At 38.7% G+C, this 26,420-nt stretch overlaps 1 protein-coding gene across 1 annotated transcript in view; it reads left to right on the top strand.

Moving 5' to 3' along the window:
- Positions 1–12,093: 12,093 nt before the first annotated feature.
- LOC105475114 (angiogenic factor with G-patch and FHA domains 1) overlaps positions 12,094–26,420 on the top strand; it is a 32,273-nt gene continuing 17,946 nt past the window's right edge. The window contains exons 1-6 of the mRNA XM_011730119.3: positions 12,094–12,672; positions 16,130–16,232; positions 17,300–17,502; positions 18,312–18,476; positions 21,282–21,470; positions 25,472–25,802. Of these exons, the coding sequence (XP_011728421.2) occupies positions 12,472–12,672; positions 16,130–16,232; positions 17,300–17,502; positions 18,312–18,476; positions 21,282–21,470; positions 25,472–25,802 (1,192 nt within the window). The 5' untranslated portion in view covers positions 12,094–12,471. The remainder of the gene's footprint in view (positions 12,673–16,129; positions 16,233–17,299; positions 17,503–18,311; positions 18,477–21,281; positions 21,471–25,471; positions 25,803–26,420) is intronic.

Raw genomic sequence — 26,420 nt, 5'->3', positions numbered from 1 at the left:
TGGCAGAAGATCAAAACTCTGCCAGTTTATGAGGCAGATTCTGCATTAAATTAAGGTACTGTCCTGGGCAACAGGGCAAACACCCATCTCTACTAAAAATACAAAAATTAGCCAGGTGTGGTGGTGCTTCCCTATGATCCCAGCTACTCAGGACGCTGAGGAGGAAGGATTGCTTGAGCCTGGGAGGTCGAGGCTGCAGTGAACCAAATTCACACCACTGCACTCCAGTGTAGGTGACAGAGCAAGATCCTGTCTCAAAAAATAATAATAATAAAATAAATTAAGGTGTTGATGTTCTCTGTACATTTGAACCCGACAAAGACTCTCTCCTTGACCAAACTTTAGTCAGTTTCTCCTGAGCCCTCTTCTCAACTAGGCCTCAACGTGCCCAGTTTTCACAAGCATCCCTCAAAGTCAGTTTAGAGAGAATCCCACACCCTTGATATTTGATCGCTGTTGATTGTTAATCAACAGCCTTTCCTGCCCTCAGCAAGAGCCCTTTTTGGCTACTTTAGCAAGAATCCCCAGTCTTTGATTTCCCTTCTTAGAAAATTTCCACCCATCATTACTCCCAACCTGCTCCTTCGCTGTAAATCTCCACTTGTTCTTGCCATATTCAGTGATGAACCCAATCTCTCTCCTCTATTGCAATGGTCTTGACACTTTTACCTATTGCAATAGTTCCGATTAGGATCCTTCTTACCATGTTAACGAGGGTCAGAATGATTTCTTCTTTAACAAACCTGGGCCCAGCCTACTCTATCCAGCACTAATGTGCACCTCCTAGAAGTAAGGGAGTCTTCTTAGGATCCTTTTCTTTGGTTACCTGAGGTAGAAGGTGTGGGGTACCAAATCAAAGAGTACATACACCAGTTTCTCCCGACATTCTTTCCCTTTCCTTAGATGAAGAACAAAGAGAAGACATCACATTGCTAGATGCAGTAAAATGGGTACATAGAAAAACTTAACCAAAGGATTAAAAATAACATAACTACACTATCCCATGAATCATTCCACTGACACAATAAAGTTAACTCAAGTGGGGATTCTTAGTTTCATGTTAATTTCCTCCCATAATGCCCCAAGATGGGGACATACTCTTCAGATAAATAGCCCTGTTCCTGGTGCACCCTGAGCATTCCTGGAGCTCCCTGCACATTTGTACTGGCATTTATCTCACCACATTCCAGTCACCTCTTGTCTTGGCCTCTCCAGGGTAGGGACACCTGGGGTGACGGTGGGAAGGTGGGGAGTTGCTCCTTACAGTTGAACACAGGCCTCTAATTCCATAATCATCTGAAGGACATCAGGCCCAGAATCTGGACCATTAGAAGCTCCAGGCAACATTTTGACTCTTTAGATAGACAATACCGTGTTAGTCAAACTTTTGCCTGAAACCTTTTGAAAATGTCAATGCTTTATTGCCACCTTCTGGTCAAATTGTGTTTTGTGTTACTTCTTGAAGTCATCATTTGGTCTCAGTAAAAAGGATTTGAGAGAAATTAAGTCCCTGTCAGAGCAGAAATCCCACTTCTCCAGTGGTAGCCAACATGGACAGAATGTTATATATCCCTTGAGAAATTTCCCAAGGATGTGAATGCATGTATATGTCGCATAAATGAATACTGTTCTGAATCTTGTAGGGTATAAAAGGTAATTATAGCTTATATTTCTATAGGGCTTTGTTTTTAAAAAAACAGTTTACAAAGTGCTTTCACATTTGGTCATTATACCAACTTGAGAGACAAGTAGGATATATTAATAGAATGATCTTTCAGCCATCCTATAAAAAGACATGGAATTGTCAATGAACTCTAACTTTCCTTGCAGATTTGTGTTCCTGTTAATCTTTTTAAGCTTTCTATAATGGTTCTATATCTACTTTTTCATTAGCAAGCCCACTTTTGCCCTTAAAATGTAATTTAGTTTACAAGAATAATGTACACATCATATTAATCCATAGATTGTGTAGACAAAACTTTAATAATCAATTAATAACATGTATACATTAATGCCTCATGCTGATGCATAAACCTGAATTTATGGTTCATGATGATGATGATGATGATGACACTAACGTGAATTTAAGAGCACTGCCTCTGGAAGCAGATTGTCTGAATTTGAATCCTAGCTCTGACTCTTACTGGCTGTGTTATATTAAGCAAGTTACCTAATCTCTGGACTCCATTTTTGTTCTCTGTGAAATAGAGGTGGTGATGATGATGATGATGATACCTATCCCACAAGACTGTTATGAGAATTAAATGTGTTAATATCTATACAGTGCTTAAAACAGTGCCTAGCACGTAAATAATTATTTTTTGAAAAGTAATTAGACTAGCTCCTGGCATGTAGCAAACACTATTCATAAAACAGAACACCAATAATTAATATTCATTGCAAACATCTTATGTGCTAGGTTCTAAATTTAGAGCTTTGCACACTATTTTTTTTTTTTTTTTAGATGGAGTCTCGCTCTGTCTTCCAGGCTGGAGTGCAGTGGTGCGATCTCGGCTCACTGCAAGCTCCACCTCCCAGGCCCACGCCACTCTTCTACCTCAGTCTCTGGAACAGCTGGGACCACAGGCTCTCGCCACCACGCCCAGCTAATTTTTTGTATTTTTAGTAGAGATGGGGTTTCACCGTGTTAGCCAGGATGGTCTCGATCTCCTGACCTCGTGATCCACGCTCCTCGGCCTCCCAAAGTGCTGGGATTACAGGCGTGAGCCACTGCGCGCAGCCTCACAAACATTACTTTACCAAATTTCTGGAAAGTTTTAAAGTATTAATTGCTGGAGACTTGTCAATTAATACAACTGTCTTGTGTGGCTTTATAATAGGGATACTGAGACATTCATCAATTTTAGGCGATTTTGTCATTGTGTGAACGTTATAGCGTGTACTTACACAAAGACTTATACAAATCTAGATGGTGTAGCCTAGTACTACACACCTAGGCTACATGGTATCGTCTGTTGCTCCTAAGCTATAAGCCTGTACATTATGACTGTACTGAATACTGTGTAAACATAATAAACATAGAAAAGTTAATGTCTTGTGCTATGACGTTACAGAGGCTACAACATCACTAGATGATAGGAGTTTTTCAGCTCCGTTATAGTCTTAGGGCACCACTCTCATATATATGGTCCATCATCAACTACAATGTTATTTGGTGTATGACTGCACTTGACTTTTGGGGAAAAGGTTGGAGGACATAAAACTTTCTGAGCCAACTGATATATTTCTTAACTGAAAGCTTTCCTAGGTTATTCACACAGAGGAAGAACAAAAGATGGTAGAGAAGAACCCTGCATAGTCTCAAATCTTCCATTGCTAATGGAAGCACCAGGAAGCCAGAGGTTCTTTTTTTTTTTTTTTTTTTTTGAGACGGAGTCTCGCTCTGTTGCCCAGGCTGTGGCACAGTGGCCGGATCTCGGCTCACTGCAAGCTCCGCCTCCCGGGTTCACACCATTCTCCTGCCTCAGCCTCCCAAGTAGCTGGGACTACAGGTGCCCGCCACCTCGCCCGGCTAGTTTTTTGTATTTTTTAGTAGAGACGGGTTTCACCATATATTAGCCAGGATGGTCTCAATCTCCTGACCTCATGATCCGCCCGTCTCGGCCTCCCAAAGGCCAGAGGTTCTTAAACTTACTCTTATCATACTGCCAGCAATTATTCCTTGAGCTGGAATTCTCTTAAAGTGTTCCTAGAGAACGGGACAGTAAATACTTCGCCTAAAAGTTAGGTTAGTAAAAATTACTAAGATGTTTAACAAAGTAGATAAACCACATTTAAAAAGACTATGTCATTTAGGCATTACATTAGGCTGAATGAAATAAAAACCCCACTATGGTAACTTAATCAAGAGGAAGTTCAGCGACAGGTGGTTCCAGTGACATTAACATCCTGGGATCCTCCCGTCCTTCTGGTTTGCTTTCCTTAGGGTGTGGTGTTCATCGCACAGTCATGTTGTGGCTTCTCCACCTTGAGCATAAGGTCCATCTTTCAGGTAGGGGGGAGAAGAAGAAAGAGAAAGGCAAAAACAAAAGACCAAAGCGATCTTTTTTAAACTGGTGATATGGTTTGACTCTGCGTCCCCACCCAAATCTTATCTTGTAGCTCCCGTAATTCCCATGTGTTGTGGGAGGGACCCAGTGGGAGATTATTGAATCTGATGGTTTTAAAAATGGGAGTTTTCCTGCACAGTTTCTCTCTTGTGCCTGCTGCCATCCATGTTAAGATGTGACTTGTTACTACTTGCCTTCTGCCATGATTGTGAGGCTTCCCCAGCCACGTGGAACTACAAGTCCAATTAAACCTCTATTGTAAATTGCCCAGTCTCTGGTATGTCTTATCAGCAGTGTGAAAACGGACTAATACAACAGGAAACTATAGCTTTTCCAGAAACCTTGCCTGTAGTCTGCTACTTATACCTCATTGGCCAAAACTTTGACACATGGTCACCTAGCTGCAAACAAGAGTGAGAAATGTACACTTTAGCTAGATGCATTGCTACCCAGAAGAAAATTCAGGTTCTCTTGTCAGAAAGGGGAAAATATGGCTATTGGGTTGACAACTAGCAGTGCCTGCCACAAAAACACTTTTTAAAGTTGCAGCCAGAAAGGGCTTAACTCCCAGGGACCTTGGAGACAGTGAGAAAATGAATGAATCTAATATTTTGAATAAAAATTATTTACAGGCTCAGGCTCACGTTCAGGTTTAGGCTGAGGAAAAAGATATGACCTATGCAGCAGGCAATTAGACATAGTTGAGCAAGAGCTAGCTTGAGTGATTTGTAAAGAACTAGGTAGGCACCTTCCTGCTTATGCTGTAGGATACCTGAAAGGCACTAGCAAGCAATGAACATCCTCAGAAGAATTTAACAATGGTTGCTGATTTTTGTATTTTGTATCCAATTTTAACACTAAAAAATTCCTGTTGGAATGGGCCAGTTGCATTCAAAAAAGCACAGTTCAAATAGCCAAAAAATCTTTTTAAAATTAAAAATCCAAACTGATTTGGCATTTCTTGAGAACTATTAAAAGGGCACCATTTCACACTGCCCAGTAACCTTTCTTGCATCCCTTATTCTCTCCTCTCCCATTCACTCGTGCATTTTGTTGTGTCTTACAAAAGTATTAATCCATAATGAACTAGAATTTTTAAAAACATTCTCACCACAAAGAACTTAAATACTACTCTAGTATGAACCATTGATTTTGCATTCTAAAGACCTCAAATTGGTCCAGTGGGACAGACTGTCCTTTGAGAGTTTGAATTCTTATTATTAAGGGAGAGTAGAAGGGAGGAGGATGTGGGAAGATTCATAACACAGTAATGTTTTTACTCATTATACTATCATAAAAGGAAGGTACAAAATGTAAGAATTTCAGCTGGGGGTGGAGAAGAGTGTCTTACCTAGCTTCCTCTGGCTTCCTTTATCGTCACTCCAGTGTTTTAATGTTATACCCACCCATTCTTTTCTTGGGCCTCCAGGGGAGGAAACAGATAATGGTCAATTGACCAAAAGTAATATGGGGCAATAAATCATAACTATCAAAATGCTATGGCTCCCCAGATATTCTCCTGTGGCATCAAAAAGTTGAATCAGGTAAGAAAATGTTGGCTACCCACCGTATCCAATATAAATTATGACAGGTGGATATTAATTAAATATAAATTGATGACACTCTAAAAGAAATTGGATATAAATCAGCTTTTATTGAATTGACAATATTCCTCTGTTGTGGAATATTATAATATCTCAGGCATTTGAACTCCAGCCTGATTAAATTCATAGGCTCCTGGAATGGCTCTAGATCAGATTGAGGATGAGTTAGCTATTGCTGCATACTAAACACCCAAACCTCAGTGACTTTAAACAACCATCCTTCGTTATTTCTTACAAGCCTAGGGGTGATGTGTGGGCTGGTTGATCACTACCACCAGGATTGCTAATTTATCTGAGGGTTTCCTGAAGTCTCTGCTGTAAGCTGGTCTTAGCTGGAGCATCTAAGTTAGGAGAGGTCTGCTCCCTGTATTCACCTTTCTCCTGAGACCAACACACGTGCCTGGGTATGTTCTTCTCGTGGCAATGGCAGGAATTCCAGAGGGCAAACAGAATCACTAAGGCCTTGGGACTTAGGCTTAGATGTGCCACTCTGCTGGCACATCACCTCATTCTACTGGCCAAAGCAAATCACATGGCCAAACCAGCTCAAAGGTGAAGGGGAGATTCTTCCCTTTTAGTGAGGAAAACCACAAAATCACATGTCAAAGGATGAGGAAGCAAGACAGATAAAGAACTGGGGCCATTCATGCAATTTCCAAAGTGTGATGGTTAATTTTATGTGTCAGCTTGATTGGGCCACAAGATGCTCATTTATCTCCTTCAATATTATTTCTGGGGTGTGTGTGAGGTTATTTCCAGAAGAGATTAGCATCTGAATTGGCAAACTAGGTAAAGCAGATGGCCCTCCCCAATGTGGATGGGAATTCTCCAACCCACTGAAGGTATGAATAGAAGAAAAAGACAGAGTAAAGTTGAATTCTTGCTCTGCCTGACTGCTTGAGCTGGAACATTGATCTTCTCTTGCCCTTGGCACTCCTGGTTCTCAGACCTTCAGACTTGGACTGGAATCTATACCGTTGGCTCCCTGGCTCTCATGCCTTCAAATGACACCATAGGCTTTCCTGGGTATCCAGCTTGCAGACAACAGATTGTGGCACTTCTCAGCCTCTATAACCACATGAGTCAATTCCTTATAATAAATCATATGACAGCTGGGCACGGTGGCTCGTGCCTGTAATCCCAGCACTTTGAGAGGCCAAGGCAGGTGGATCACCTGAGGTCAGAAGTTGGAGACCAGCCTGACCAACATGGTGAAATCCTGTTTCTACTAAAAATACAAAATTAATTGGTTGTGGTGATGGGTGCCTGTAGTCCCAGCTACTCGGGAGCCTGAGGTGGGAGAATTGCTTGAACCCGGGAGGCTGAGGTTGCGGTGAGCTGAGATCGCACCACTGCACTCCAGTCTGGAAGACAGAGCAAGACTCCATCTCAAAAAACAAAACAAAATAAAATAAATCATATGACACTGAAGTTACAGAAATTACTTTTCTAATTTGAACCAGTTTTTTAAAACAGAAAGATTTCACATAAAAATCCTGATTGAATTTTTTTTTTTTTTGAAAAATCAGAAGCTTTGCAACACAGGGTCCACATTCCCACATGTCTCCACAGTTCTCAGGAGCTGAGTAGTAGCTGCCTTGTCCATTCATTTGCTTTATCTCCCTAGCCCTTCGAGCCATTTGAGTTTGCTTTACACAGTACTAGTTCTACAGCCAGATCTGTTTCTCAAGCTTCAGATAGGCTTCTGCAGTGCTCACTATTTACTGAACACCTCAAATTCAATATAATCAACAAAATCAAAACTAAAGCATCCCTTCCTCCTCATGCAGCATACTCTTCTCCAATAGTCCCTACCTTCCTTGTCCAACCTAGAAACCTATTCATCACTTCGATTTTTCTTTCCCTCTTTAATATACTACAGTATAAAATTTTATTCACAATAAAACTACAGAGTGTCTAGGAAATAACTTAAGAAACAACGCCCAAGACCTTTCCCAAAACAAGTGTTAAAATTGTACTAAAGTCCAAGAAAAATATTAAGCAAAAAAAGTATGTGAATTGACTATCTAAATAAAGTTTTATGTTAATTCCCCTAAATAAATCTATACATTCAGTGTAATCTTAATAACAATCCCATTGGAACTCAAGGAACTCATTCTAAAATGTTATGGAAAAATAGAGGTTTATGAATAAGCTGATTTTGTAAAAGAAAAACAAAATAGGGCCTTGCCCTACCAGTTACGGCATACTAAAGAACCTAAGTGATAAAAACAGAATGGCTCCAGCATGGGAGCAGACTAATAGACAAACGGAAAAGAATGGCAAGCTCAGAACTAGACCCACATATAAAGATGGGAACCTGATGGAAGATGATGGTGGTACTACAAAGCAATGCAAAGGGGATGGTCTTGAGAAAACTAGGTCATGTCTGAATACCCCCCCGTTGGAATAGAGAACAAATGCGAAAGTTTAAATTATAAGATCAATAGAAGAAAATATGACTTGGGGTAAGGAAAATCTTCATGAAACCCTAAACTGTAAAGCCAAATAAAATTTTAAAAAGTAAAATAAAATAAAGACTGATTTCACTACATACAAATTAAGAATTCCTGGTTAACAAAGAACACTGGACAAAGCTAACAGATATATGACAAACTGGGAGAAGATATCTGTAATATCTAAAACTCATAAAGAAGCAATACCTTGCTTATATAAAGAACTGCAAAATAACAAGAAAGAAATGGGAAAAAAGGTATGGATAGGCAATTCACAGAAAGGAAAGGACATATAGCCATTTCAACATACATATATTTCAACAAATGCATGAGATTCTCTAGTAATCAGAGGAGCATCAATTAAAACAGCAAGGAAATACCTCATTATATTCATAATGGCGAAAAGTACAAAAATGGTTCATATAATTTATTGGAAAGGATGTGGGAAAAAAACATTACAAAACAAAATCAAATCGTGAAGGGTGTCAAGTTGAATGCTTCTTTAGGGCAGCGCCTCTGCCCACTATGCTAAGTACCTCTTAGATCTGAAAACTAGGTGTGGCAAATACTGCTATTTACCTACTCAACATGAATTTGGCCCTTCTTCCTCACTTGTAGAATCCCTATATTATTAGGAGAATAACATGTCTAGCTTAGAAAAACACACATGTACACATAATTTCCAGCCCCACTTGCAGCAAGGGGTGACCATTGATACATAGACAGGAACCACCGGGTGGGGCTTTGGGAAATTCCTTTCACCCCCTGCCATCTTGCACCATGGATCAACCTGGAGGCTCTGGAAACATGCTCCGAAAATAGCAGAGCAGAAAGACATACCGAGCCTGGGTCCCTGAAGAACTGTGGAGTCACTGGCCGTGGACTGCCCCTCTTTAGGCTCTGTAACAGGATAACACCCTAATTTGTTTAATAAGCCACTATAGACCACCTCTGATACTAGTATCTTAATGCAATTCCTGATATTCAAGACTTTTTCTAAAAAAAAAAGTCATTCTTTTCTAATGGTCAGAGGTAAGGTACAGACTGGTATTACAAGGTAAAGATAACTTAGCCTTGAATAGATTAAGACAAATAAGAGGATCACTGCTTGAAGTAGCGGTTAATAAGCCTACTTATTCTCCAGTTAATTACTAAAAACTGAAATACCATCTTAAAGATACCTTTCAAATGGTATTTATGGATTTTCTTATCCCCCAAAGGTGGAGAAAGTAGAAAATAGCATCTTTTAAAAAAGACATCAATATGTTCATTGGTGGAGTCATAATGCATAAAGGGAAGTCAGAATTTTTTCAATACATCTTTTTTCTACATCACAGGGGACATACCATGTCTTCTCACTAAATTTCCTTTGATGGCTTGAGGGTTACTCTTGACATGACAATAAGGTAGAATCTCTATGTTTCCAGATACAATGCCTTGTAAAGAGCTCTTCAGGCCTAAGGAGGAATGTGTACAGGACCTACAGAGGGCAGGTCTCTGCTGGAAAGCTCACTGTTTACGAATGATCTAGTGGCAGAGCACAAGACAAAAATACATACAGAGCCATGTTTTAAAATTTAGATTTTATTATTATTTAGTTATAGTGAGGCCAACAGATCAGGAGATGATCTGCTATTAAAAAGATAGTTTCTTATTCACCCAGCCCAAGAGGAGGATGCACACCAAGCCACACAAGGCAATGTGGAGAAGCACCAAGGTCCAAAAGGAGGCAGAAGGAGTGGGAGGAAATATGGCAAAAAACATTATGTGATTTTTGCAGGAAGGAATGGACAAGTCAGGGTAAGCAGGTTTAGTTTGCATAATTTCAGCGGGATCTGAGATGTAGGAGTTGTTCCTAGTTGTCTGGTACTTGGCCCTGGAGTGATGAGGGCAGGGGAATATTGGCATGGAGTGTAACAGTCTGATAAAGAAGGTAGATGATCAGTGGGTGGCATGCTGGGTGAGTTGTTTGCTATGTCTAGAAATTAGCTAACCCTTGGAGGGGGTATCTCCCTGGTCATGGAGACCCCAGATGCCAGAGCATCAATAATACAAAAAATAAGAAAATACAGTTAATGGAAGTGGCCACTGATCTAAGACACCAAACATGATTATCTTGTTCAGCTGTGTTCAGCACTTATGGATACTGCTCTGTGACAGGCACTGTGCTGAGCCCTGAGAGAGGAGCATCTGCATGACACAGCTGCTGACCTCCATGAATCTCAGGCCCAGGACTCTGAGCTTATGATCTAATTCTAAATGACGTTGGCAAAGGAAGGAAGTGTGTTCCAAAGAAGCTCTCATCAGTTTAAATATTGGCGAACCAATGCCAGGGTCATGCAGACAAAAGACCAAATAAATGCACCAAACCAGAGCATTTTTCTCCCCTGTTCCACAGAATATTGTCTCTCTCTTATTTTCCCACCAGGGATGCTCCTTTTTGCGGCTCAGACCTAATGTACTCGCTCTATTTTCCCAGGGGGTCTAAACTTAGGAACCAGCAGAATGACTAAATTAGAAATAAAAGTAAAATTCTGAGCCCCTCAACTGACTGAACAGATCCATTGCACACTACATAGAAAGCCAGTCATTCGAGTTGATGGGTGCTGATGAGTTGATGAGTGCAGCACAGCAACATGGCACAAGTATACATATGTAACAAACCTGCACGTTATGCCCATGTACCCTATAACTTAAAGTATAATAATAATAAAAAAAATAAATAAAGTTTAACTTTTACATTAAAAAAAAAAAAAAAAAAAAGAAAGCCAGTCATTGAGACAAGGAGTATTGCCAAGGAAGAAGGCTCTATTTGGGTGCTGCAGCCAAGGAGAATAGGAAATCAGTCTCAAATTCATCTACTCAACCAACTAAAATTAGGGGTTTATATGGCAAGGGAGAAATGTGACTACATGTGGGAAAATAGGAAGTAGTAAGCAGTAAGGATGAGGACTTGTTCAACAGGCAGCATGTGGCTGGTTAGGGAATCATAATGGGTGAGGGATATGGTGCCTCATTGTCCAGATGCAGTGATCTGGTAAGTTTCAGTTCCTTGATACTATCTGGGAGGCCTCATGGTTGGTTTCCCAAGAAAGGAACTCAGATAAGACAAATGTAACTTTCTGAAGTTTTAAGACTGGGAGGGTAAGTTTCCAGGTTTATTCAAAAGAAACCATAAACATCAGTTCTATAGGACAGTTGGGCTGATTTCACACCAACCAGCATTCCTTCCTGATAAGAGACCACCAACCACAGAGCAATTCTGGCCAATCTACAAGGGACTCACAGTGAGGGTTTTCATCTCCTCTGCTTTGCCATTTGACGTCAGAGGATGAAAACGTCACACTGGGATCATGCTAACACCACCATTCTTTGAATATGGGTCCCACAGAGAGGCAGGAAGCTTAAGCTTAATAGTGCATGTGCATGTTTCTCCTTTCATAAATATTCATGAATCCTCCTACAGCTCATTGAATATATTTGGCCACCCTGCTCAGCATAAATTTCTGTTCCCTTTGCCCTTCCTTCCAAGTGTCTTGTTCTCAGCTTCTGACCAGAGGCTATGCCTCGAAGCCTGTCAGGATGGCCACCCTGCAGGCTGTAACCCTTCATGAGAAATAAAGCCCTTTTCTAAATTTATCAGCCTCCTCATTCTTCAGTTGACATAGGTAAGTAGAGCATTATAGTCCCCACAAAACATTACTGGGGTACTCTGTTCTTATTTGTAAAACAAGGAGATAGGAAATGCATACTATACTAAAAGTTTGTTCAAAGAACATCAGCAAGTACAAATGTCTGAGACCAGAGGCTGCAAGCCTCCCTATCACTCTAAGGCTTCGGTAGCCACATTGCCAACAGCTCTCCACGCCCTCAGGTACCGCAGGCTAGACGTCCGCACGCACACTATCGGTCCTTACTGCTTTCCGTCGCTTCCTGTTCCGTCTTGGCCCCGCCTACCGCTGGCGCCGTAGTTTCCGGCTCAACTGGGGAGCTGCCGGAGCGCTTCTGGCCCCTGGTTTTCTGGACGCTGGTTTCCGGGCTCCTTATCCCACGCTCCTCCCTCTGTTTCTGTAGCTGGAGAAGGTAGTTTCCAGGAAAGTTTTCCGGTTTCCAGGCCGCGCACATCGGGCAGGGGCTATCCTCAGTCCCTTGCTCGTCGCCCGCAGCCCCGTTCGGCTACAAGTGAGTTTCAGGGCGTCATGGCCAGGGGCCACCGCGGCCGGCCGGGTGTGAGGCTACCTTTCGCTGCCCGCGCGCTCCCCTGGCCTCTGGGTCCGCCGGCGTCCGTTTCGGCCTGAACGCAGCCCCTCCGCGGCAACGAGCAGTCTCGCGCCGGACCTCATGGCCTCGGAGGCGCCGTCCCCGCCGCCGCCGCCCACCTCCCCTGAGCCTGAGCTGGCCCAGCTAAGGCGGAAGGTGGAGAAGTTGGAACGTGAACTGCGGAGCTGCAAGCGGCAGGTGCGGGAGATCGAGAAGCTGCTGCATCACACAGAACGGCTGTACCAGAACGCAGAAAGCAACAACCAGGAGCTCCGCACGCAGGTGCGCGGTCCGCCTTAGCCCCGCGCCCCATCCAGCCCGAGGCGAGGCTTTCGAAGCCCCTGATGGCCTCGAAAGGGGTCCTTGGCAGGGGCTCAGAACTGTAGAGTACTTGAAATATAAATAAGTAAAAGTTCAGCGCAGTTACAATTCCAAGTACATCAGGAGCAAAGCTGAGTTCAGGTTACTTTTTAAATCTATGTCTCGCGACTGGCGTGAATTGAACTTAAGTACTGTGGCTACATAGTCTTCATTCTCGCTTGCCCCAGCATCCCATTTCCCATTGTCAGTAGGCGCATTTACTGTAGAGCACATTTGAGTTTATTAAAACGTTGAACTTGAGTCAGAATCCCATCGTTGCCATTCACTGGATGTGTAAACTTATACCGAGCCTCAGTTCCCCATTAAATGGGAATGATAGCTCACATTTGTGAAGGTGGAGTAAAACACGAGTAAACAATTTTACAAACTTTTGAACGCTATACCTGTGTAAGGTTGCTCTTCGGGGCGTTTACTTGGGCTTTCTTGTGGAAGTAGGGAAGATATATAACTGCTTTTGTTGGAGACGTTAAGCAGCTTATTTCGTTTTCAAGATAGTAGGGACAAATGTTAATACTTAAACTGTCGCATTAAAAACAAAAAACCTTGTTTGGGCGCGGTAGTTCACGTCTGTAATCCCAGCACCCTGGGAGGCCGAGGCGGGCAGATCACCAGGTCAGGAGTTTGAGACCAGTCTGGCCAACATGGTGAAACCCCGTCTCCACTAAAGTACAAAAATTAGCCAGGCCTGGCGGCGGGCTCCTGGAATCCCAGCTACTCGGGAGGCTGAGGCAGGAGAATTGCTTGAACCTGGGAGGTGGAGCTTGCAGTGAGCCGAGATCGTGCCACTGCACTCCAGCCAGGGCGACAGAGTGCGACTCTATCTCAAAAACCAAGAGCATAATATTTTTTTTTTCCACTTTGTTGGCAGGCACTCTCTGCCAACACATTATTTCCACATAGTAACTAGTTTCAATTTGACGGTTGTTTAGTTCTTCATAATTTATTGGTACGTTTCCTAAAACCAGTATATAGGCCGAACACTAAAACGTCATCAAACTTCTTTATGTTTTACCAAACGGACTATGAAAATAACTGCTGAGTTGCAATGACTTGGTATGACCGTTACATAGAGTTTTTGACATCATGACATTGGAAAGTTTTTGTTTAGTCAGTTTGAACACCTACGGTGTGTAACTGTGTAGGAGCATACAAGTACGGTAAAAAAAAAATATGGGGAGAAGGTAGGGCGCGGTGGCTCATGCTTGTAATCCCAGCACTTTGGGAGGCTGAGGCGGGGGATCACGAGGTCAGAAGATAGAGACCATCCTGGCTAACACAGTGAAACCCCGTCTCTACTAAAACTACAAGAAAAAAAATTAGCTGGGCGTGGTGGCGGGCGCCTGTAGTCCCAGCTACTCGGGAGGCTGAGGCAGGAGAATGGCGTGAACCCGGGAGGCGGAGCTTGCAGTGAGCTGAGATCGTGCCACTGCATTCCAGCCTGGGCGACAAAGCGAGACTCCGTCTCAAAAAAAAAAAAAAAAAAAAAAAAAAAAGGAGAGGGGAGCAAAATATGACAGCCTTTTTAAAATGACAGCCTTTTGAAAAGGGCTTTATAATTCTAAGTTGTTGAAGTACTGCTTGTGTTAGAGATTCTAAAACATTTTTTGCTAATCTTCAAAGAGCCAGCATTTTGGTGTTAACTGTTAATTTGATAAATCAGACTAAATAATGGGACTTTGTGAACAGATCCTTTATTTCTTACAGAAAATAATGTTTTTATGCTAATATTTCGGGAGGTCAGCAATTCTCCCTAAAGAATTAGAAAATTTAAAAACTGTTAATTCCCATTCATATTATCTAATATCATTCAGTGTTCTCCACGTGGATTTAATTATTAAATATGTTAATGCCTCTTATAAGCTTTAATACACTTAAAAAAATAGTAGTTCTCTGACTAAACTGCAGCAGAAGCGAACTTCTGCAGGTAATTGCCTAAGAGGAGCATCTGTCTTCCACATGCCTCCATTTTAGTTCAGTATTAAAAATTTAATCTCGTAGAAAGTCTTGACTCTACTTTGGATAGTGATAACTCCTTACTCTCCTGGTCAGCCTCCCTTGGTTGGAGAGAGGGTGGATTTGATTAACTGTCGTTCCAAATTACTGAATATGTCTTATCTGGAGCAGTTAAAAAGTTTTGCTTGAGAATTAATGATAACTGGAGAACCATAGTACATATAGGGTTTGTACAAGACCCCAAAATAGCCTTGTGCAAATTACTTTGTCTCGTCTGATATTTTATGTGTAAAATTGGGGTTAGGGCAACGAATATTTCAGGTGGTTTTGTGAATTAATGAGATGTTATCCAAAGCATCAAGTATAGTGCCCAGCAGGTAGTAGATACTAAGTAATCTAATTCATAGTAACAGACAGTAGCCAGAGCCAGGATTTAGGGCAAGGCAGTCAGGCTCCTAGGGCAAGGAATTTAATGGGGCACTAATTCCCAGCTATGGAGCCTGTACTTGCATGAATGACAGGAGGGCGTCAAATTTTTCATGATCAGTGTCTTGCTTCCCTCACTGTAGTTCCTGCCCTAGCATTAGCAACAGATTGGATAACTCATGAAGTGCACAGATAATCTGTATATAATCAGTTTTATTGCCTTTCTCTGTTTAAGCTTTTTGTATCATTAAATAAGTATTTAAAAGCTTGTTTTTTACTTGGTTTCATGTATGTAGTAGACATTGTCTCACATTGAGGTCCTCTCAGGCTGAGGTACATTGACTGAGGCAGCATGTTACCTGCTTTTGGGCACTTCCACACACTTTCTCTGTCCTATGTAGTAGCATCCTTTTAAGGGTATTTTAGTGTGTGAAATACATGGAGGACAGATGCCGCTCTCAGGCAGTCACCTTCCCTGTTGTCTTGTGCTACAGTTAATTATAGGACTACTGTTTAATGAAAAAATGTGTATTAAAGCTTGTAAGTGGCATTAACATATTCAAGTGGATAGTTAATTCCAAATGGAGAATACCAAATGAATATTAGATAATTCAGTAGGGATGAGAATTTGTAATTTTTAGATTTTTGAATTATTTAGAAAGAACTGCTGACTTTAAAATATTAACATAAAAACAATCTTATTTGTTAGAAATAAAGGACCCTGTTCACAAAGTGTCATTATTCGATTTTTGGAGGAGATATTTGGACATTTAGTAAGAGAGATTAGGAATGAAAACGTCTTTTAAATGTAAAAAGTAAAATAGTAATTTTAGCTTTTCTGAAAGGTAAACTTGCTGCTCTTGACATTTCTCTAAAACTTTTATCAAGAAAAACAATTATTTGTAACAGCGGGAGATTGGTATATATATTATTAGATCATTACATGATTTCTTTTTCCTAAAGCCTTGTTTTCTCTCAGGTGGAAGAACTCAGTAAAATACTCCAACGTGGGAGAAATGAAGATAATAAAAAGTCTGATGTAGAAGTACAAACAGAGAACCATGCTCCTTGGTCAATCTCAGGTATTTCGCTTATAGTGAGGATATGCTAATGCTGTTACATTCAAATCATGCTAATGTTGAGTTTTCTTTAAATTTAAAATAAACTAAGATCAAGGTAAATGAGAATTGTTAATGCTGTTGACGTCTCTCCATATGATCTGGTATTTTCAGGTAATCAGTTTGTTCTTCTGGAGGAAAAAGTAGAAATGTTTGTCATTCCTGTGATTTCTATAATGTTGCTAATGTTTTCAGTGACACATTCACTGAGTAATTTTTGGCACGCAGTTAGCCATCTACTTCTGTATCTGCCTTCCTTGTGACCAGGGGCATTTGTTTTCTTGTTGATGTGTTCTAATTAGAATTGTGTATAGTGTCAGTTCTCTCACCCTTGTGGGAATGGTGGGCCTACCACCATGGCCTCATGAGTGTTATGAGGCAAAATAGTTGAGATACTGAGTTTTAATATGTGTGCGTCACAAGAAGAAATCATCTTTCCTATTAAGTTTTGCCTTACTTCATTGAGGACATAATTTGGCTAAATTGCTAAACACAGCAATAGTGCTAACCTTACTTATCTGTATGATATGTTTTAAAAAGTCTGCATGGGGAGATAAATTTGACAAAAAAAAAAAAAAAAAAAAAAAAGAAAAAAACCCTAATTCCTTGCCTTTATTTCTTTATCAATTGATAAGCAACAATATTAAGGTATTCGGTTAGAAGTTAAATTGATAAGCAACAATATTAAGGTATCCGGTTAGAAGTTAAGAGTTAAGTTTTTTAAATAGAATACAACCTATCTACCTATTTTTATTTTACTCTTGCTGTGGAAAATGTAACCAACTTACCTTTTTTTTTCTTTTTAACTGACAGCTAGGGTCCTGAAGGAGACATTAGAGTCAGAGATACACACTTCTGCAGATTTATTTGTACCATCTGTTTTAATCTTTTAAAATTTGTACAGTTGTAAAAATCATGATTTATTTGAAGTATTTGCTTTTTGTGTTTAAATGCCATTATTTTGTAAGTAAGTCCTTTTTATATACATTATTCTAATATGATATGATTTTACTTAAATTTTTTTGCTACAGATTATTATTATCAGACATACTACAATGATGTTAGTCTTCCAGGTAAAGTGACTGAACTGTCAGATCAACAAGATCAAGATATCGAAACTTCTACTTTGAATTCTAAAGACCATTTACAAATAGAAAATGATGCTTACCCTGGTACTGATAAAACAGAAAATGTTAAATGTAGACAAGTGGACCATTTTGCCTCAAATTCACAGGTAATAAAATGCTAAACATGAAACTGTTCGTGCCCAAGAACCTGTCCTTCTTTGTTGTTATGTGGAAAGATAGACTTCTTTGGTCCGTCACAGCATATACAAGCGTTGTAAACATTCTTATGTGTAATTATGCAAAGAATATTATAGTTTTTCAAAAACCAAAAGTAGAACTTGTTCATATGTGTAGTGGTTTTCCTGCTACATTGTGTTCCAAAATTGTATGATATACGTAATCTAAAACAAAATTTGTCCAAATATTTTGACTCAATGAAAGAACTGTGGACAACAATACCACATTTACACCTAAAAAAATTTTAATGTTCCTTTATGTCAGATACCCTGCCACTGTTCAAATTTCCCTGAATCTGTAAATTTGTTTTTATAGTTTGTTTGAATCAGGATCCCTATTGTGTTTGACATACCTCATTTAATCTATGGTTTTCTCCTTCATTTGTCTTTTTGAAGTTTTTTTTCCAATTGAACATATAATTATTGAAGAACCTAGATCTTTGTCTTAGTCAATATTTCAGAGTCTGTGTTTTGTGGATGGCTTCTCTGTGGCATCATACATTTATTCTCGAATAATTGTCACTCATTTTTACTGCCTTCAAAACTGGGTCAAAGTTGAAGTTACTGACACACTAGTAAATGTTCTAAAAAGTGGTTCAAATCATAATTGATAGACATCCTTTTCCATTGTAGTAATTGAAGTCATTACTTAAACATAGTCTCAAGTCTTGAGTTCAGCCAGCTTTTTAATTGATATACAGAAGCTTTTGTCTTATTTGGCGTGACTGTATCTTTTATAGGAACCAGCATCTGCATTAGCAACAGAAGATACATCCTTAGAAGGTTCATCATTAGCTGAAAGTTTGAGAGCTGCAGCAGAAGCGGCTGTGTCACAGACTGGATTTAGTTATGATGAAAATACTGGACTGTATTTTGACCACAGCACTGGTTTCTATTATGATTCTGTAAGTATCTCAGATCCTTTTTTTTTTTTTTTTTTTTTTTTGAGGCAGAGTCTTCCTCTGTCACCCTGGCTGGAGTGCAGTGGTGCGATCTCAGCTCACTGCAACTTTCACTTCCCAGGTTCAAGTGATTCTTATGCCTCAGCATCCCAAGTAGCTGGGATTACAGGCGTGCACCACCACACACAGCTAATTTTTTGTATTTTTAGTAGAGTCAGGGTTTCACCATGTTGGCCAGGCTGGTCTCAAATTCCATTTCAGACCTTTAATACTGTATGATACATACTTAGTGCCTGATATCAAATATTAAACCCTAAGCCGAAGTAAGAAAGCCAAAAGCTGCATTTAAAAATTATATTTGACTCAAAACTATTTGACAGAAGAATTCTAAAATAGCTTATGGTGCTACACTTCTAAGTTTTTAAAATAAGGTTGTTTATTGTGATTATTATAGATAATGTTTTGGAGAAGTCTTTATGTATAAAAACAACATCTAAGGTATTAGAGCTTTTGTTAATAAAAGCAGATAGTTAACTACATTGTAAATATTTTAGAACCTAAACTAATTTTTTTTTTTCATAGAATTAATAGAGAAGTAAGGTTAATTTTAGGTTTGAGGTAAGAATTTTAAAAATTATTTCAATACTTTATGAATTCATTTTAGGCCACATAAGGAGACTTCTTTCTTGAATTCTTAGTAGTGTGTTTATTATTAGCCAGTGTTTTATATTCTGTGTCTTTTAACTGTTTCACTTTTAAAAAGTCAATCTGTTGGCTAGGCATGGTGGCTCACTCCTTGTAATCCTAGCACTTCAGGAGGCTGAGGCAGGAGAATTGCTTGAGTCAAGAGTGCAAGACCAGCCTGGGCAACACAGTGAGACTCTTTCTATAAAAAATTTTAAAAGTCAGCCGGCTGTAGTGGCTCACCTTGTAGTCCCAGCTACTCAGGAGGCTGATGTGGGAGCATCGCTTGAGCTGGGAAGATGGAGGCTGCCGTGAGCCATGATTGTACCACTGCCCTCCAGCCTAGGTGACAGAGTGAGACCCTGTCTCAAAAACAAACAAAAATCAATATGTTAACAGTGAGAACTAGGGAATTAATATGGGATCTAAAATATAATGGACCACTGACTAGGATAGAACCAGAAAATAAAGTTCTTGATTTACAATACAGTGTTATAGCTGTTGAAGTCTAATACTTAATTGTATTTCATTCCAGATTTGATGACAATGATAGAACTCAGTCACATACCTCAAACTCAAGAATCTAGTAATGTAATCTGGTTCTCTGAGGAATTATAGAATGTGGTGCACAAAAGTGGAGTTGATGTTCATCATTCCTGTTACTGCAACTATTGTTAACTTATCTAGAGAACGTAGTGTCATACGAAATATCTCAATTAACATAAGAGGTTTCGTTAGTTTGTCAATCTGCATATGGTAAACTGTAAGTCCTTATACAGAGAGGGTTTTCTTTCATAAGGAGGATGCTAATTGACAATGCTAATAAATAACCAGAAAATTAATGTTTAAACACTTATCCAAAGGGAGTAGTTATTGTTTAGTTTCTAGGAAAACAACAGTTTCAGGTAGACATTAGTCTTTGTCAATCTTCTGCCTTCATTTCTGTATCTTTTCTCTTGATATCTGTTCTGTAAATGGTTAGTTACATTCTGCAGGTTATATTTCTGAGTAAATTAGGAACTTCATTGTGTTGCCATTTTTATTATTTTAGTAAAATTTTTTTTTACATTTTGAAAATGTCTATATTTGGGACTGACAAACAGATTAAAAAGGTTTGAATTATAAAAGTTCCATTATTACTAGAAATAAAGATTGGAAAGCCTCCATTCAGTTTCTTAGTTAAGAGAAAGATGGTGAGAAATCTAAATATTTTTGTAAGAGATCTGCAAAATGGAGGGATTAAAGACAATAAATTGCAAGTGTCAATAGTTAGAAAAATAAATTATTCTTTTTCAGGGAGTTTTAGTTGCTCAATCTCAGTACATCAAAGATGTTTCCAGATCTGGTCTGCATGGATTTAGGATGTAAATAAAATATAGACTGTTCAATTAAATACTGGTTTTAGAGTACTGGCCAGTATATCATAAATGCAGGTGATTACCTAATTTTAACTTTCTGGCTTTTAAATCTGTAATTTGCCAAATTCATTTTTGCATGGTTGCTTGTCCTATTTACTATAGAATTAATTAATTGGTGGAGACAGTTGTTTATTGATTGCATTATACAGAATGTTATTTTTTGGTATGCATGAACTTTATTTTCAAAATTTTTTTCACTGATTTTAAGTAATGAACATCAAAAGACAAATCTTTGTTTTATGACATTACGAGGAGGGTTTAGGGGTTTATACTGCCACACCATTATTGTGCAGTCATTAAGAATAAAGAGTCTAGAACTGCTCTCATATGGTCAGCTTTTTCTTATGCATGCTTTAGTTTTCATGCCTTCAAAAGTATTGTCAATTTTTGTTAATGTATTAAGTGGAACCATACAAAATTTCTGTTTCTCAGATAAAAATGATCAAGTATTGACAGTTTTATATGATTCAATTTAATATTTAGATTTACTTGTTTCTCACACTAGGAAAATTAGATCAGCTATTGAATGGTAAAGTATTTTGGAAGATTAAAGCATTTTTTATTCTGTTATCTTTAATTCATTGTCTTCTGAAAATACTATAGTTGTTCAAAGAAATATTTACTATATTTGAATATATTTGGCATTTTCGTTAAGTTTATTTTATCTTCGATGAATTTAGAATTTTTTTTTCCTTGACTTTCAAAGGAAAATCAACTGTATTATGATCCTTCCACTGGGATTTATTACTATTGTGATGTGGAAAGTGGTCGTTACCAGTTTCATTCTCGAGTAGATTTGCAACCTTATCAGACTTCTAGCACAAAACAAAGTAAAGATAAAAAATTGAAGAAGAAAAGAAAAGATCCAGATTCTTCTGCAACAAATGAGGAAAAGGTAATGTCTTTATAATTTTAAAACTTTACATAATGGTGATAACATGATAATTAAGACAAAATTTTTTATGAAACTGAAAATCATTCAATAACTCTGTATTTCAAACATGCCCATTAAGATAACATCTAAGGAAAGTTTAGATGGAGCAAACATGGACTTTGTCATAAACTCTGTCACTAGAAATAGAAAGCATTTCTTAAAATTTGAAGGAGACAGATTTAGGGCAGATAAAATATCTCGTGTTGTATAGTTTGGAAGAAGAATTCAAATCTTCAGTTGATAAGTTGATGTCAATGCACAATTCATAATAAAAGATAAACACAGTTTACAGGTAGACAGAGATACAGGTTCAACTTTTTTTTTTTTTGAGATGAAGTTTCTTTCTTGTTGCCCAGGCTGGAGTACAATGGCATGATCTTGGCTTACCGCAACCTCCACCTCCCAGGTTTGAGCGATTCTCCTGCCTTAGTCTCCCAAGTAGCTGGGATTACAGGCATGCACCAACGTGCTCAGCTAATTTTTTTTTGTAATTTTTAGTAGACACAGGGCTTCTCCATGTGGTCAGGCTGGTCTTGAACTCCTGACCTCAGGTGATCCACCCACCTCTGCCTCCGAAAGTGCTGGGATTAGAGGCGTGAGCCACTGCACCCAGCCAGGAAAACATTACCAAAAAAAAAAAAAAAAAATCCATTGTTGACAACTATGGAGTGAGAGTTTAAATGGCCTGCAAGACAATGGTTAAGAAAGTGATAATTACATTTAACTGAAAAAAGTATTATGTAGGCTTTCAGATGGTACTTGTAAAGACTAAGGGGAACCCCAAAAATGCTTACAATGATACAATGTTAAATTGAAGGAAGGAAAATATAAAAAGGTATCAGTGTTCTTTATTTCTACTCTCTAAACAGATAAGTTTGGTGGTTTATAGGTAAGAAAGGAGGCTTGTTTGTTTTATTGACATTTTATCAACTGTGGCAACTATTTGGTATCTTACTCTTGAAATTTTATCTCATGGTTTCCTGTCCTGTCCTTTCCTCTCCTATCCCTTCCTATCCCTGTCCTGTCCCGTCCTGTCCTATCCTATCCTTCTGTCCTGTCCTAACAGGGTCTTGCTCTGTCACCCAGGTTGAGTGCAGTGGTGCCATCATGGCTCACTGCATCCCCGACCTCCTGAGCTCAAGTGATCTGCCTACCTTGGCCTCCCCAAGTGCTGGAATTGTAGACGTGAGCCACTGTGCCAGCCAGTTTTTCTTAACAAAAGAAAAATTACTTGATACTAAATTCTAAAGTTCACAGAAGGAATTAGGATTCTGTTGGATTTTTTTCTGTTCTCTATTTGATTTGTTTTTGTTCTTCTGTTTTTTTGTGGACAATACTTAGGAATAGAAGAGTATGTGACTTAAATACTAGAAATGAGTTTTCTGTTTGCTTTCAAGATCTCTGTTTTAATGGCTAGTGCTTGTTACTAGTGGTTTAACTGTTTGAAAGGCTAGGTTGTAGGCTGGGTGTAGTGGCTCATGCCTGTAATCCCAACAGTTTGGGAGGCCAAGGCAGGCAGATTACCTGAGATCAGGAGTTCAAGACCAGCATGGCCAACATGGTGAAACCCCGTCTCTACTAAAAATACAAAAATTAGCTGAGTGTGGTGGCAGATGCCTGTAATCCGAGCTACTTGGGAGGCTGAGACAGGAGAATCACTTGAACCTGGGAGGTGGGGGTTGCAGTGAGCCAAGATTGCGCCACCGCACTCCAGCCTGGGCAACAGAGCCAGACTCCATCTCAAAAAAAAAAAAAAGCTAGCTTGTGAAAGCACCTCTCACTAACAATAGGAAGAGTATATAGGGCTCCTCAAATGGCCTTGCCTGAAAAACTAGAGAATAGAGGTAGAAAGCATTCTGTGATATTGTGGTCCAGCTTCGCTCCCATAACTACTCATCTTAGCCATCCTTCTTTGAAAATATGTGAATTTCAAGATGAGCTTTAAGAAAAATTCTGTTGGAATTTTGAGAATTTCCTGAGGATTCTAAAAGGTACCTGTGAGGCCATGAGAGTATCTTCATCTGTTTTCTTTATTTTTAAAGATATTTTTGAGCCTCACTTTTTGTAGGTGGAGGTTATGTGGAAGGAAGACAGTAGGGGAGATAGGAGTAAATAATTTGAAATACACATATGTGCCTCAGTGCCCGTAAATAAGCCCTCCTTTCTTTTCACTTAATGACTATCTAACGTTCTGTACTGGCAAATAGCTTTCCCTGCATATGTTGTTCTGCAAGTAATAAATATACAAGTGCTTTTTAAAGAGTATATACAGATAGGCAACTTTTTTGCTATAATTTTATAATGTAAAAGCTCCTCATGGTTTTTCAGCTCCTTGCCCTTGTTCTTGATGAATTTGTATTGCTAAAAGTGTATATAATTTATCACACTGTGAATGTTTAGCCAGTCTTCAAGCTGAATTTATGCTGTTATTAAAGATAGGTGTGTGAGGTGGGTGGATCACGAGGTCGAGAGCTCGAGACCATCCTGGCCAACATGATGAAACCCCATCTCTACTAAAAATACAAAAATTACCTGGACGTGGTGGCTCACGCCTGTAGCCTCAGGTACTCGGGAGATTGAGGCAGGAGAATCTCTTGAACCTGGGAAGTGGAGGTTAGAGCGAGCCGAGATTGTGTCACTGCACTTCAGCCTGAGAGACAGAATGAGACTCCATCTCAAAAAAAAAAAAAAAAAAAAGCTGTGTGAGATGCTCTCATATTTAATAAAATAACAGAAGAGCATATGAATTTGCCTCATGTTGCTGTAAGGTAGAAAGAAAAGTGAGAGTGTGTCAGAAACCAAGGGAAAAAAACGGAAAATAATTATTTGCTTTTTCTAAGGCTAAAATAATAGATTTGACCATTGTATAACATGGTGACTATTGTTAATAACAATGTATTGTATTATTGAAAACTGCTGAGAGCAAATTTTAAGTTTCTTACCACAGAAAAATAAGTATTTGAGGCAATGTACATGTTAATTAACTCAATTTAACCACTCTACATTGTGTACATATTTCAGAACTTCATATTGTACATGATAAAAATACATAATTTTTGTTAATTGAAAAATAGATTTGTTCATTTATTATAAGGCATATCAGCTATAAATGTACAATAAATAATAAAAGACTTATACCAGGCAAGTTAAGATTTTGGAATAAGATAGTTACCATTAATTTGTACTTTAAACTTTTATGTATTATCAAGCCAAATCTGAAGTACTCAATTTTAGCAAAACTACAATTTTGCTACATATTGAGTACATTTGGATCTTTAAATTCATGTTGTAAGTAAAGCTAATTCTGTATTTTATTTGTATTGACTTGCTAATTGATTACAAGTTTAAAAAGAAAATTTAGAATAGGTATTCTTTAGGCCTGCACTGCCCAGTAAGGTAGCCACCAGCTCCATGTGGCTGTTGAGCACTTAAACTGTTACTAGTCCAAACTCAAATGTGCTGTTAAGTGTAAAATACACTCTGGATTTTGCAGACCATGTAAACTATCTCATTAATAATTTTACTTTTTAAATGTGACTGCTAGAAAATGTAAAAGTACAAATACAGCTTGTGTTACATTTTTATTAGACACCATTGGTCTATGCTATCCCATAGTCCAGGCAATATGTGATTAGGGCTTGAACTAGGAATGTTAAGACATTGAGAATAGAGGGACAGATTTGGATATATTTTGAGAAAAGTCTGTAGCACTTGGTAATTTTATATATGGTTAAGGGGATCTCAGACATAACTAGAGGATTTTTAATTTGGATGATAAGAAGATGGTAATATCATTAACCAAGAAAGGAAATGTGAGAAGGAGAGGGGGAACAGATCGTAACCATTGTTATTTTACTGACATATATCTTCACGAATTCATTAAAACTTGATGTAATGTTATCAGATAGTGATGTGTAAGAGTGTTCTCCCCTGTTCCCACCTATCTACCCACCCTTCTCCAGGATTTGAACTCAGAGGATCAAAAAGCCTTCAGTGTTGAACATACAAGCTGCAATGAGGAAGAAAATATTGCGAATATGAAAAAGAAGGCGAAAATAGGCATTCATCACAAAAATAGTCTCCCCAAATTCACTGTTCCAGCTAGTGGAAATACTATAGAGTCTCCTCTTCATGAAGACATCTCTAATTCAACATCATTTAAAGATGAGAAAATCATGGAGACTGATAGTGAACCAGAGGAAGGTGAAATTACAGACTCTCAGACCGAGGATAGTTATGATGAAGACATTACCAGTGAAGGCAATGTAACTGCAGAAGATAGTGAGGATGAAGGTGAGTAGATAATCATTATTTAAGTAAATACCCCAGTCTGGTAACTATATAAGAGCAAAACCGTTAAAAATGTTAGTGAGTCATCGTATACCTGCCGGAAAGTAAACATTATTTTAATGATGTTATTGAAAATTATGTGGGTTGCTGCTTGGTTTTTAGAGAGTAGGATGTGAATACATGACTAATACTTGGACCTTCAGAAAGTTTCATTGTATTGAATGGCGTAGTCAATAGAATACAAAACCAAGTTACCTGCATTCTAATCTTAAAATATAGATTAAGGCTGTTTTAGTGGGTTAGATATTTGTAGTCTACTTTTGTAATTAAGAGAGAAAAACAAGTTGTCTTTAAAAAGTATACATTATGAATTCAATTACATGGATATTATGGTAAATCTAATTTTTTTTTACTTGAATATATAAAGACATACTTTTAAAACACAGGATTTCATGTTAGAGTTGGCCTTCTGTATCCATGGGTTCTGCATTAGTGGATTCAAGCAACCTCAGATCAAACATATTCAGGGAAAAAAATGGATAGCTGCATCTGTACTGAACGTGTACAAACTTTTTTTTCTTGTTATTATCCCCTAAATACAGTGTAACTATTTATATAGCA

The sequence above is a fragment of the Macaca nemestrina genome, chromosome 6 (assembly GCF_043159975.1).
Source record: "Macaca nemestrina isolate mMacNem1 chromosome 6, mMacNem.hap1, whole genome shotgun sequence".
NCBI classification, from domain to species: Eukaryota; Metazoa; Chordata; class Mammalia; order Primates; family Cercopithecidae; genus Macaca; species Macaca nemestrina.
Note: the sequence above shows the minus strand (reverse complement) of the source record. Positions and strands in the feature narration are given on the sequence as shown.